Raw genomic sequence first — 13943 nt, forward strand, 5'->3', positions numbered from 1 at the left:
GGCCATGTAGTGTTAGTGCGCCTTTCTTATGTGGCCCCAGAAAAAGAGGTTCCCGACTGAACATATCGCCTATATCTCATGGGGTGTAGTACAAAATATCTGACCATAGTGCGCAGACCCTTCACCATGCGGCCGCATCCCGGAAGGATACAATTGCTTAGTGATTGATAGCTGTGGGCGTTGGGGGGGAAGAGGTGCTGCAGTGTTTGGCAGGAGTGGTCCGGACAACGGAGGTGTGTCCGGACCATTTTTGGGGTGGCTGTGTGACGTCATATGCAGCCACCCCAAGAGAAAAAATGGTGCTGGACCCCCTGCCAGCGCACCCGGGGCTTGTCATCTAATTGATGCATTTGCAGTTAAATTGCGAAAGCATCGCAGACTGACGCAACACACATGCTGCCCGGCCCCCAGCATGCGAGTGGATGGATGCAGATCTAGCTGCGGAAGAAAGATCTGCATCCCTCTCTGAATAACGCCCTATGGCCCTCATTCCGAGTTGTTCGCTCGCTAGCTACTTTTAGCAGCAGTGCACACGCTAGGCCGCCGCCCTCTGGGAGTGTATCTTAGCTTAGCAGAATTGCTAACGAAAGATTAGCAATTCTGCTATAAGTATGTCCTTGCAGTTTCTGAGTAGCTCCAGACCTACTCCTAGACTGCGATCACCTCAGTCCGTTTAGTTCCTGGTTTGATGTCACAAACACGCCCTGCGTTCGGCCAGCCATTCCTCCGTTTCTCCAGCCACTCCTGCGTTTTATCCTGGCACGCCTGTGTTTTTTAGTACACTCCCTGAAAACGGCCAGTTTCCGCCCAGAAACACCCACTTCCTGTCAATCACACTACGATCAGCAGAGCGATTGAAAAGCTTTGTTCGCCCTTGAGTAAAATAGCATAGTTTTGTGTAAAATTGCTTAGCGCGTGCGCCCTGCTGTGCATACGCATGCGCAGAACTGCCGGATTTTAGCCTGTTAGCAATTCCGCTAAAATTAGCAGCGAGCGAACAACTCGGAATGAGGGCCTATGTCCACATAGTGACCCGTACACCTGGCTCCCTGCAAGTTCTCTCATCCACACGTATCTTCTTTACACCTCATATTCTGATGAACTAGACGGGCAAACATGGGGCAGGGTGGCTGCATTGTGCTGTTTTACCATCGCCCTCTCGCTGGAGTTTGCAGGAACAGTCAATTCCTGTATTTTAAATTACTTTCTTAAATCCTGTGAAACAGTGAAGGGTCCAAATTATAACTATAGCTTCATTACAGGGCATTATAATCTTATTACAGGGCATTATAGCTTCCTTACAGGGCATTATAACCTTATTATCGGGCATTATAGCTTCCTTACAGGGCATTATAATCTCATTACAGGGCATTATAACCTCATTACAGGGCATTATAACCTCATTACAGGGCATTATAGCTTCCTTACAGGGCATTATAACCTCATTAAAGGGCATTATAGCTTCCTTCCAGGGCATTGTTGCTTCCTTCCAGGGCATTATAATCTCATTACAGGGCATTATAATCTCATTACAGGGCATTATAACCTCATTACAGGGCATTATAACCTCATTACAGTGCATTATAGCTTCCTTCCAGGGCATTGTTGCTTCCTTCCAGGGCATTGTTGCTTCCTTCCAGGGCATTGTTGCTTCCTTCCAGGGCATTGTTGCTTCCTTCCAGGGCATTGTTGCTTCCTTACACAGCATTATAGCTTCCTACAGGGCATTATAGCTTTCTTACAGGGCATTATAGCCCCCTTACAGGTATTATAATCTCCATTACGGGATGTGTGAAAGATACCGGCTGTCGGGACCCTGGCAGTCAGAATACCAACTCCAGAATCCCAACACCCGTCAGAAAGCTGATGTCGGAATCCCGGCAGAGTCAGGAGACCTACACCGGAATCCCGACCGGAAGTATAGTTGGTGGGTTACGGTTAGGGCCGGGTGGAAGGTTAGGTTTAGGCACCACCTGGGGGCAGGGCCGGATTAACAATTAACTGATGGAGCTGCAGCTCCAGGCCCACTCTCCAAAATAGGCCCACATCTTCCTCAGAACTCCATGCTGCTCTAGATAGGAAAAAATGTTCCTTCTACTGCAACCTGCATCATCCCAGGACCCGTCCCCTCTGGCATCAGCGCACCCAGTGGTAGACTCAGTAGGGGAGGGGAGGCACCAATGCACGTGTCCCCCTTGTCGTTTAGATGATTTGTTATATTTATTAATTTATAGAGCACTGTTGCAAAATACAGGATTAAGCCCCTCCCCTGTATTTAAGCCCCGCCTCCTAGCGCTGCCGTGTTTAAGCACCTGTTAGTCACCAGGAGGGCAGGGTGGTGCGCACTACATAGGAGGCGTGGCCTCACAGGACGATAAGGGGGCATGGCCTGGCGGTACCTATCAGCCAGGCTGCAGCTGAGGTGTTCGGGACCTGAGACTCAGGTACTTAGCGTCCACATATAATGAGGCAGCTATTTTAGCTGGGGCCGCAGGAGGATGTGAGGAAGGAGGTCCCAAGGTATTCTGGTTCTGGGAGGGGGGCTGCTGCAGCGTGCGTGGATTGCTATCCCACCATTACACTGACTCCTGCATCCCAGTGAATACAATCTGCCAGCCTAGTGTCTCCCCACTTCTCTCCCCCAATCAGCCCACTGACCCTATCTAACTGTCCTCTGCAAGAACCCCCCCCCAGTCACAGTGTCCCACCTCATTCAGCCTTCTGTACACCCTACTCTGGCGTAGTGCCCCCCTTACCGCCATCTCACTGTCCCCTTCCCTTACAGCCCAGTGACCCCATATATCACCCACTGCCTCTTCCTGTCACCCTCTGCCTCTTCCTGTCACCCACTGCCTCTTCCTGTCACCCTCTGACTCTCTCCGTCACCCTCTGCCTCTTCCTGTCACCCTCTGCCTCTTCCTGTCATCCTCTGCTTCTTCCTGTCACCCTCTGCTTCTTCCTGTCACCCACTGCCTCTTCCTGTCACCCACTGCCTCTTCCTGTCACCCACTGCCTCTTCCTGTCACCCACTGCCTCTTCCTGTCACCCACTGCCTCTTCCTGTCACCCTCTGCTTCTTCCTGTCACCCTCTGCCTCTTCCTGTCACCCACTGCCTCTTCCTGTCACCCTCTGCCTCTTCCTGTCACCCACTGCCTCTTCCCGTTACCCTCTGACTCTCTCCCCGTCACCCTCTGACTCTTCCCGTCACCCTCTGACTCTTCCTGTCACCCTCTGACTCTTCCTGTCACCCTCTGACTCTCCCCGTCACCCTCTGCTTCTTCCTGTCACCCTCTGGCTCTCCCCGTCACCCTCTGCCTCTTCCTGTCACCCACTGCCTCTTCGACTCCCACTATCTCTCCCCGTTGGTGTATCAAATGCCGCCGCCGTCTACGATGGCAGCGCAGTGGAAGGCTTTTCCAATTCCCAGCACTACCTGCGCTGCATACTCACTGTGACTTGGCGCCTCCTCCGTCACTGTGACGCATAATCTCACGGTGTGTAACATCACAAAGGTGCCGCTCGCCACCACCGCACCCAAACGCCACAACACAGGCTGCACTGAGCAGTTAAAACAGCAGCTCAGTGAATGATAGCGGCATGTTAAGAGAAGGTAAAAATGCATGGTAGAAAAAACAATAGAGGTAGATGCTCACTGATGAGTTTAGTGATAGGATAGCATTATATCATTTTTTTTTTCTGCACCAACAAAAAATAGATGTGTCCCCCATGGTGCTAGCCACACCACACTGCAAAGACCACACCCCCATATCAGTAGTCACACCGCCACCATGCTGGTCACATCCCCTGCAGCGGCGCACAATAGGCCCTTTATAAATGTCAGCTCCAGGCCCACGAGGATTTTAATTTGGCTCTGCCTGGGGGGAGTTAGGGTTAGGCTCCACAGGGTGGAGGATTAGGGTTAGGCTGCGGAAGGGAGGGTTAGGGGGTAGGGGAGAGGGCATAGCATACTTCCCTCACCCCTGTCGGGATTACGGGATGCCGACGTCTGTATGTCTGTACAGAGACATTAGGTAATGTGAGATATTGTCTGCGTACTAATTATAACGTTACATCACACGTCAGCCATAAAGTAGTTCCCGGCAGGCGCAGGTGTCATTACCCAGCCCTGACTCGGTGATTACAGTGATTACAAATCACAGCTTATGTGTAATAGATTCAGCAAACTGGGAATTACATTTATATGGGGAACACCCCACCTAGCCCGACGCTCTGTTACCCCATTACTCAGGGCTGCTATAATAATACACTCTCATAACCAAGGACAAATGCTAATCTGAGACTTCATTACGCTTCATGCCTCTAATGAGTGTCGGCTGAGTAGTGTGTGCCTAAGTGATGACATTACTTCCTGTTCAGCCCACAAAATGGCCGCCGTCTCAGGTGGTCGTTAGTAATAGATAATTACATTTTCTGACCCCATTTGAGTAGTTTGTGTGGTAAATGAAGTTGTTTATGTGGCATTATAACCCAACACCCCTGTATAACAATCTGGGAGAGAAAAAGAAAAAGGCCACACTCCTTTCATCTAGGCCGTACTGTGGTAGCAAATACTATGCTGGCTGTATGTGACTAAATACTGTTCTGCCTTTGTACATATAGAGTACTAGTTAGGGGTCTATTTATCATATAGAGAAGAGCTGTGAATCCATAGATAATAAGGCTTCTGCCTATATAAAAGCCCCCCAATCCGTAATGGCCACAGCCGGGCAACCCGGCCCTTGCTGGCTGCCTCCAGAGATTGCTTCCATAGACAAGGCATGGGAAGCGTAGTATGAGGATTGGAGCGATACCTGTGCTGTCTCAATCCTCTTATTACCACCATCTCAGGACGCTGATACCAGGGGAGGTGGTCAACAAATTCAATAAGTATTTTTGTATTGATAGTTATAGCAAAATAATTATAGTATTGTATTATTTTTTTGTTTTTTAAACTGTCCAAGTCCAGCGCTGCAGCTCAGTGTGCATGTATGGGATAGCCGGCCCTGCGGCTCAGTGATGTATGGGATAGCCGGCCCTGCGGCTCAGTGTGCATGTATGGGATAGCCGGCCCTGCGGCTCAGTGATGTATGGGATAGCCGGCCCTGCGGCTCAGTGTGTATGTATGGGATAGCCGGCCCTGCGGCTCAGTGTGTATGTATGGGATAGCCGGCCCTGCGGCTCAGTGATGTATGGGATAGCCGGCCCTGCGGCTCAGTGTGTATGTATGGGATAGCCGGCCCTGCGGCTCAGTGTGTATGTATGGGATAGCCGGCACTGCGGCTCAGTGTGTATGTATGGGAAAGCAGCAGCTCAGTGTGTATGTATGGGATAGCCGATGCTGCAGCTCAGTGTGTATGTATGGGATAGCCGATGCTGCGGCTCAGTGTGTATGTATGGGATAGCCGGCCCTGCGGCTCAGTGTGTATGTATGGGATAGCCGGCCCTGCGGCTCAGTGTGTTTTGTATGGGATAGCCGGCCCTGCGGCTCAGTGTGTATGTATGGGATAGCCGGCCCTGCGGCTCAGTGTGTATGTATGGGATAGCCGGCCCTGCGGCTCAGTGTGTATGTATGGGATAGCCGGCCCTGCGGCTCAGTGTGTATGTATGGGATAGCCAGAGCTGCAGTTCAGTGTGTATGTATGGGATAGCCGGCACTGCGGCTCAGTGTGCATGTATGGGATAGCCGGCACTGCGGCTCAGTGTGCATGTATGGGATAGCCGACGCTGCGGCTCAGTGTGCATGTATGGGATAGCCGACGCTGCAGCTCAGTGTGTATGTATGGGATAGCCGGCCCTGCGGCTCAGTGTGTATGTATGGGATAGCCGACGCTGCGGCTCAGTGTGTATGTATGGGATAGCCGGCGCTGCGGCTCAGTGTGCATGTATGGGATAGCCAGTGCTGCGGCTCAGTGTGCATGTATGGGATAGCCGGTGCTGCGGCTCAGTGTGTATGTATGGGATAGCCGACGCTGCGGCTCAGTGTGCATGTATGGGATAGCCTGCACTGCGGCTCAGTGTCTCTGTATGGGATAGCTGGCGCTGCGGCTCAGTGTGTATGTATGGGATAGCAGGTGCTGCTGCTCAGTGTGCATGTATGGGATAGCCGGCCCTGCGGCTCAGTGTGTATGTATGGGATAGCCGACGCTGCGGCTCAGTGTGTATGTATGGGATAGCCGACGCTGCGGCTCAGTGTGTATGTATGGGATAGCCGACGCTGCGGCTCAGTGTGTATGTATGGGATAGCCGACGCTGCGGCTCAGTGTGCATGTATGGGATAGTCGGTGCTGCGGCTCAGTGTGTATGTATGGGATAGCCGACGCTGCGGCTCAGTGTGCATGTATGGGATAGCCGACGCTGCGGATCAGTGTGCATGTATGGGATAGCCTGCACTGCGGCTCAGTGTCTCTGTATGGGATAGCTGACGCTGCGGCTCAGTGTGTATGTATGGGATAGCAGGTGCTGCGGCTCAGTGTGCATGTATGGGATAGCCGACGCTGCGGCTCAGTGTGTATGTATGGGATATCCGATGCTGCGGCTCAGTGTGTATGTATGGGATAGCCGACGCTGCGGCTCAGTGTGTATGTATGGGATAGCCGACGCTGCGGCTCAGTGTGCATGTATGGGATAGCCGACACTGCAGCTCAGTGTGCATGTATGGGATAGCCGACGCTGCGGCTCAGTGTGCATGTATGGGATAGCCGACGCTGCGGCTCAGTGTGCATGTATGGGATAGCCGACGCTGCGGCTCAGTGTGCATGTATGGGATAGCCGACACTGCAGCTCAGTGTGCATGTATGGGATAGCCGACGCTGCGGCTCAGTGTTTATGTATGGGATAGCCGACGCTGCGGCTCAGTGTGCATGTATGGGATAGCCGACGCTGCGGCTCAGTGTGCATGTATGGGATAGCCGACACTGCAGCTCAGTGTGCATGTATGGGATAGCCGACACTGCGGCTCAGTGTGCATGTATGGGATAGCCGACGCTGCGGCTCAGTGTGCATGTATGGGATAGCCTGCACTGCGGCTCAGTGTCTCTGTATGGGATAGCTGGCGCTGCGGCTCAGTGTGTATGTATGGGATAGCAGGTGCTGCGGCTCAGTGTGCATGTATGGGATAGCCGATGCTGCGGCTCAGTGTGTATGTATGGGATAGCCGACGCTGCGGCTCAGTGTGTATGTATGGGATAGCCGACGCTGCGGCTCAGTGTGTATGTATGGGATAGTCGGCGCTGTGGCTCAGTGTGCATGTATGGGAAAGTCGGCGCTGCGGCTCAGTGTGTATGTATGGGAAAGCTGCGGCTCAGTGTGTATGTATGGGAAAGCTGCGGCTCAGTGTGCATGTATGCAGAGATAGACATTATCGCTCCGATATGCTGCAGTAGAAACTGTCTTCTAATAATAAACAGAATACATTTAGTCATTAAGCAGTGTTTCAGCCTTCTGGTGACTACATACAGGATGCATTGCTCCAGCGTTACCCCTCCTGCCCCTATGCGCTCCACTTCACCGACCTCAAATCTGCACTCTTACCCCACTCCCTGACTTGTAATTACACGTAGAGTTCATTGCATGGAATCCAAACACACATAACAGAAACATCCATTGCTTTACTTGTCACCCCAGACATGTCGCCCGTCTCCATGCCGACCCATCACTTCACAGGCAGAGCTGGCTGAGCATGGTAATCGGCTTGTGAACACTCAGGGGCCCCTTCCTTGATCATTCTGGGCCCCGCAGCAAGGGAAGGGTTAATGTGTGACAGGATAGGGGTCAGGCTTCATTAAAACTACAAGGCCTCATTACTGTACTTACCTCTCGCCAGCGTCTTGCTGCTATTAATTAGATATCTCTGCACAGGGTTCATGGTGACGAGTGTAAATTATTCAGTGTCCCTGTTCCCCGCTGAACCATTTCTTAATATGTGGCATATAGGGATAAGATTAATAACGCGCCGGCGGCTCGTGGCGAGACGGAGAGATAGGAAATGACAGATTAGACAGAGCCGGGTCCCCAGGTCCATTCCACACTGACACCGAATCTCTCTTTTATTAAAATAATAATATTACCTTTATTAAAATTCAGTTCTCTCCGTTCCGTAACTCAGCAGAGGCTCTTTTCCCCGCGCGCTGCGACATTGCTCTGTCATTCATAAATAAGCTTCGCACTGGTTTCTTAACCCCTCTGTCTCACCGCAGCTGCCATATGGGAGATACATAATGCAACAAGTGTGTGATACGCTTAGGGGCAAATTTACTAAAGCTTCTAAAATAGAGAATTGGTGATATTGCCTATAGCAACCAATCAGATGATGTCTATAGTTTCCTAAAAGGCAATAGAGAAATGATAGACAGCATCTGAAAAATGACCGCTAAAAGATGATTGGCTGGTTCTTTATCACTCTCCAAGGCTTAGGTGGTCATTCCGAGTTGATCGCTCGCTAGCAGTATTTAGCAGCCGTGCAAACGCTATGCCGCCGCCCACTGGGAGTGTATTTTAGCTTAGCAGAGGTGCGAACGAAAGGATCGCAGAGCGGCTACAAAGTTTTTTTCGTGCAGTTTCAGAGTAGCTCCAGACCTACTCAGCGCTTGTGATCACTTCAGACTGTTCAGTTCCTGTTTTGACGTCACAAACACGCCCTGCGTTCGCCCAGCCACACCTGAATTTTTCCTGGCACGCCTGCGTTTTTTCGAACACTCCTTGAAAACGGTCAGTTGACACCCAGAAATGCCCACTTCATGTCAATCACTCTACGGCCAGTAGTGCGACTGAAAAGCTTCGCTAGACCCTGTGTGAAACTACATCGTTCGTTGTAATAGTACGTCACGCGTGCGCATTGCGCCGCATATGCATGCGCAGAAGTGCAGTTTTTTTGCCTCATCGCTGCACAGTGAACGAATGCAGCTAGCGATCATCTCGGAATGACCACCTTAGTACATATCCCCCGTAAGGTGAATTGTTCTGTTTTCATATATTCCCTTTTTATTTTGCATTTGTTTTTTCCTGTTTTGCAATCTTATTAATGACTCTTTTATTCTGCAAGCATTATTTGTGTATATTAAATTCCAATTTAATAAGTGATGTTGTTATTGCTCCCCATGGATCTATGCCCTGTTTAGAAGAGTTATATTGCCTCCATGACCTATGAACTATTGGCGAGGGAAGCTCTAACTGGCTAGCTGACGCAGTTACGCCATTCTGCCATTAAGGTGTAGACTTGTGGTGGCAGTTACCAGGGAGGGTGGTCTTCTGAAGCTAGGAGACCCTGCTGTATCACATCTGCTCTGTGTAGTCGTTCTGTAGACACATGAACTTATAATGCAGAGAATGATTGTCCGCACTGACCGCCATGACCCTGTTATCCTGTCCAGGTTTGCTATGCTAAGCTTAGAATTCGACTACATGTGTCAGTATGATTACTTAGAGGTCCGGGATGGTGACAACGTGGATGCGAAAATCATCAAGCGCTTCTGCGGGAACGAGCGCCCTCTGTCCATCCGCAGCTCCGGGAACGCGCTGCATCTGCTCTTCCAGTCAGATGGCTCCAAGAACTTTGATGGCTTCTACGCCACCTTCGAAGAAGTTACAGGTAACTCTCTTATCTTGTTCTTATAAGATTTACCCGTCGCCTTCCGTGAGCGCACGTAGCCAACTTGTGTGATGAATCGCAAGCTCGCAAGACCAGAACTTTATACCCCTTTTACACCGCCGCAATCACCGGTTATTGCTGGGTTGACCTGAATCGCGGCTCATTGTAAAAGGGTTCCCGGAAAATGATGGGGGAGTGTAAACGGGTGACTCGGGTCCTGTTACAAGCATATGGAGAGCCAGCACTTGGAGATGTCATCTCCAAGTGCCGGCAGATAGATGCTCCAGCAATAACTCGCGTCCGGCCTGCAGTGTAAACGGGGTTTCAAGCCACCGTGACACGGCTTGAAGCCAGTATTCAGTGACCAAGGCTGGACCCAGGTTGTCAGTGTAAAAGGTGTGTTATATATACTTTCCTCTAACAGCTGATATTGTTATAGCTTTTTATTACAGCCCCAATCCTATTACTCAGCGCTGTACATAGAATAGATATCATTCACGTCCGTTATGTTATAGTAGCTATACATTGGAAGGTTGTGGTTGGTACAACAGTGTCCTTTTATACTGTAACATTCAGAATAACCAATAGAAAACAGGCTAACTGCTGCGTGGTCCTTTTTTTAATCAATAAAAAAAAAATGGTCACCTGATTCCTCTTTAGTTGAATGACATTTCCTCCTACAGAAGGAGCAAAAATATTTCAACATGCCGTAAAATAAGTTGTGCACTCAGAAATTCCTGCGGTTGCTCAATACACATTGCCATACGTCTATAAGAGTCAATCCCACGTCATTTCTGAATAGGTAAATGAATGTTCTTGATCGTAGCAGTGATACATCCTACAACAGAATGTTTCTCTATCGTCCTAAGTGGATGCTGGGGTTCCTGAAAGGACCATGGGGAATAGCGGCTCCGCAGGAGACAGGGCACAAAAAAGTAAAGCTTTACTAGGTCAGGTGGTGTGCACTGGCTCCTCCCCCTATGACCCTCCTCCAGACTCCAGTTAGATTTTGTGCCCGAACGAGAAGGGTGCAATCTAGGTGGCTCTCCTAAAGAGCTGCTTAGAGAAAGTTTAGTTTAGGTTTTTTTTCTTTACAGTGAGTCCTGCTGGCAACAGGATCACTGCAACGTGGGACTTAGGGGGAAAGTAGTAAACTCACCTGCATGCAGAGTGGATTTGCTGCTTGGCTACTGGACACCATTAGCTCCAGAGGGATCGAACACAGGCCCAGCCGTGGAGTCCGGTCCCGGAGCCGCGCCGCCGACCCCCTTGCAGATGCTGAAGCGTGAAGAGGTCCGGAAACCGGCGGCTGAAGACTCCTCAGTCTTCATAAGGTAGCGCACAGCACTGCAGCTGTGCGCCATTTTCCTCTCAGCACACTTCACTGGGCAGTCACTGAGGGTGCAGAGCGCTGGGGGGGGGCGCTCTGAGAGGCAAATATAAACCTTATACAAGGCTAAAAATACCTCACATATAGCCCATAGGGGCTATATGGAGATATTTAACCCCTGCCTGACTGGAAAAATAGCGGGAGAAGAACCCGCCGAAAAAGGGGCGGGGCCTATCTCCTCAGCACACGGCGCCATTTTCTGTCACAGCTCCGCTGGTCAGAACGGCTCCCAGGTCTCTCCCCTGCACTGCACTACAGAAACAGGGTAAAACAGAGAGGGGGGGCACATTAATGGCTATATATATATATATTAAAGCAGCTATAAGGGAGCACTTAATATAAGGATATCCCTTGTATATATAGCGCTTTGTGGTGTGTGCTGGCAGACTCTCCCTCTGTCTCCCCAAAAGGGCTAGTGGGTCCTGTCTTCATTAGAGCATTCCCTGTGAGTTTGCGGTGTGTGTCGGTACGTGGTGTCGACATGTATGAGGACGATATTGGTGTGGAGGCGGAGCAATTGCCAAATATGCAGATGTCACCCCCCAGGGGGTCGACACCAGAATGGATGCCTTTATTTGTGGAATTACGTGATGGTTTATCTTCCCTTAAACAGTCAGTTGAGGACATGAGGCGGCCGGACAATCAATTAATGCCTGTCCAGGCGCCTCAAACACCGTCAGGGGCTGTAAAACGCCCTTTGCCTCAGTCGGTCGACACAGACCCAGACACGGGCACTGATTCCAGTGACGACGGTAGAAATTCAAACGTATTTTCCAGTAGGGCCACACGTTATATGATTTTGGCAATGAAGGAGACGTTACATTTAGCTGATACTACAGATACCGTAAAACAGGGTATTATGTATGGTGTGAAAAAACTACAAACAGTTTTTCCTGAATCAGAAGAATTAAATGACGTGTGTGATGAAGCGTGGGTTGCTCCTGATAAAAAGTTGATAATTTCAAAAAAGTTATTGGCATTATACCCTTTCCCGCCAGAGGTTAGGGCGCGCTGGGAAACACCCCCTAAGGTGGACAAGGCGCTCACACGCTTATCCAAACAAGTGGCGTTACCCTCTCCTGAGACGGCCGCACTTAAGGATCCATCAGATAGAAAGATGGAAGTTATTCAAAAGAATATATACACACATGCAGGTGTTATACTACGACCAGCTATAGCAACTGCCTGGATGTGCAGTGCTGGAGTAGTTTGGTCAGAATCCCTGATTGAAAATATTGATACCCTAGATAGGGACAATGTTTTACTGTCGTTAGAACAAATAAAGGATGCATTTATCTATATGCGTGATGCACAGAGGGATATTTGCACACTGGCATCTCGGGTGAGTGCTATGTCCATTTCAGCCAGAAGAGCCTTATGGACACGACAGTGGACAGGCGATGCGGATTCAAAACGTCACATGGAGGTTTTGCCGTATAAAGGGGAGGAGTTATTTGGAGTTGGTCTATCAGACTTGGTGGCCACGGCTACTGCCGGGAAATCCACTTTTTTACCTCAAGTCACTCCCCAACAGAGAAAGGCACCGACTTTTCAACCGCAGCCTTTTCGCTCCTACAAAAATAAGAGAGCAAAGGGCTTGTCGTACCTGCCACGAGGCAGAGGAAGAGGGAAGAGACACCAACAGGCAGCTCCTTCCCAGGAACAGAAGCCCTCCCCGGCTCCTGCAAAAACCTCAGCATGACGCTGGGGCCTCTCAAGCGGACTCGGGGACAGTGGGGGGCCGTCTCAAAAATTACAGCGCGCAGTGGGCTCACTCGCAGGTAGACCCCTGGATCCTGCAGATAATATCTCAGGGGTACAGGTTGGAATTAGAGACGGATCCTCCTCATCGTTTCCTGAAGTCTGCCTTACCAACCGTCTCTTCCGAAAGGGAGAGGGTGTTGGAAGCCATTCACAAGCTGTACGCTCAGCAGGTGATAGTCAAAGTACCCCTATTACAACAAGGAAAGGGGTATTATTATTCCACTCTATTTGTGGTACCGAAGCCGGATGGCTCGGTAAGGCCTATTCTAAATCTGAAGTCCTTGAACCTCTACATAAAAAAGTTCAAGTTCAAGATGGAGTCACTCAGAGCAGTGATAGCGAACCTGGAAGAAGGGGACTTTATGGTATCCTTGGACATCAAGGATGCGTATCTACACGTTCCGATTTACCCCGCACACCAGGGGTACCTCAGGTTCATTGTTCAAAACTGTCACTATCAGTTTCAGACGCTGCCGTTCGGATTGTCCACGGCGCCTCGGGTCTTTACCAAGGTAATGGCCGAGATGATGATTCTTCTTCGAAGAAAAGGCGTATTAGTTATCCCATACTTGGACGATCTCCTAATAAGGGCAAGGTCCAGAGAACAGCTGGAGACAGCTTTAGCACTATCTCAAGAGGTGCTAAGACAACACGGGTGGATTCTGAATATTCCAAAATCCCATTTAATCCCGACAACTCGTCTGCTGTTCCTAGGAATGATTCTGGACACGGTTCAGAAAAAGGTTTTCCTTCCAGAGGAAAAAGCCAAGGAGTTATCCGATCTGGTCAGGAACCTCCTAAAACCAGGAAAAGTGTCAGTACATCAATGCACAAGAGTCCTGGGAAAAATGGTGGCTTCTTACGAAGCAATTCCATTCGGCAGATTCCATGCAAGAATATTCCAAAGGGATCTGTTGGACAAATGGTCAGGGTCGCATCTGCAGATGCACCTGCGAATAACCCTGTCACCAAAGACAAGGGTGTCACTTCTGTGGTGGTTGCAGAAGGCTCACCTATTAGAAGGCCGCAGATTCGGCATTCAGGATTGGATCCTGGTGACCACGGACGCCAGCCTGAGAGGCTGGGGAGCAGTCACACAAGGAAGAAACTTCCAGGGAGTATGGACGAGTCTGGAAAAGTCTCTTCACATAAACATTCTGGAACTAAGAGCAATCTACAATGCTCTAAGCCAGGCGGAACTTC

The 13943-nt window shown here is 50.1% G+C and overlaps 1 protein-coding gene across 1 annotated transcript in view; it reads left to right on the forward strand.

Annotated features, from left to right (window-relative positions):
* PAMR1 (peptidase domain containing associated with muscle regeneration 1) overlaps positions 1 to 13943 on the forward strand; it is an 85491-nt gene that overhangs the window by 42617 nt on the left and 28931 nt on the right. The window contains exons 5-6 of the mRNA XM_063944153.1: positions 9369 to 9586; positions 10039 to 10124. Coding sequence (XP_063800223.1) covers positions 9369 to 9586; positions 10039 to 10124 — 304 coding nt within the window. The remainder of the gene's footprint in view (positions 1 to 9368; positions 9587 to 10038; positions 10125 to 13943) is intronic.

This window comes from Pseudophryne corroboree, chromosome 11 (assembly GCF_028390025.1).
Source record: "Pseudophryne corroboree isolate aPseCor3 chromosome 11, aPseCor3.hap2, whole genome shotgun sequence".
Classification (NCBI taxonomy): domain Eukaryota; kingdom Metazoa; phylum Chordata; class Amphibia; order Anura; family Myobatrachidae; genus Pseudophryne; species Pseudophryne corroboree.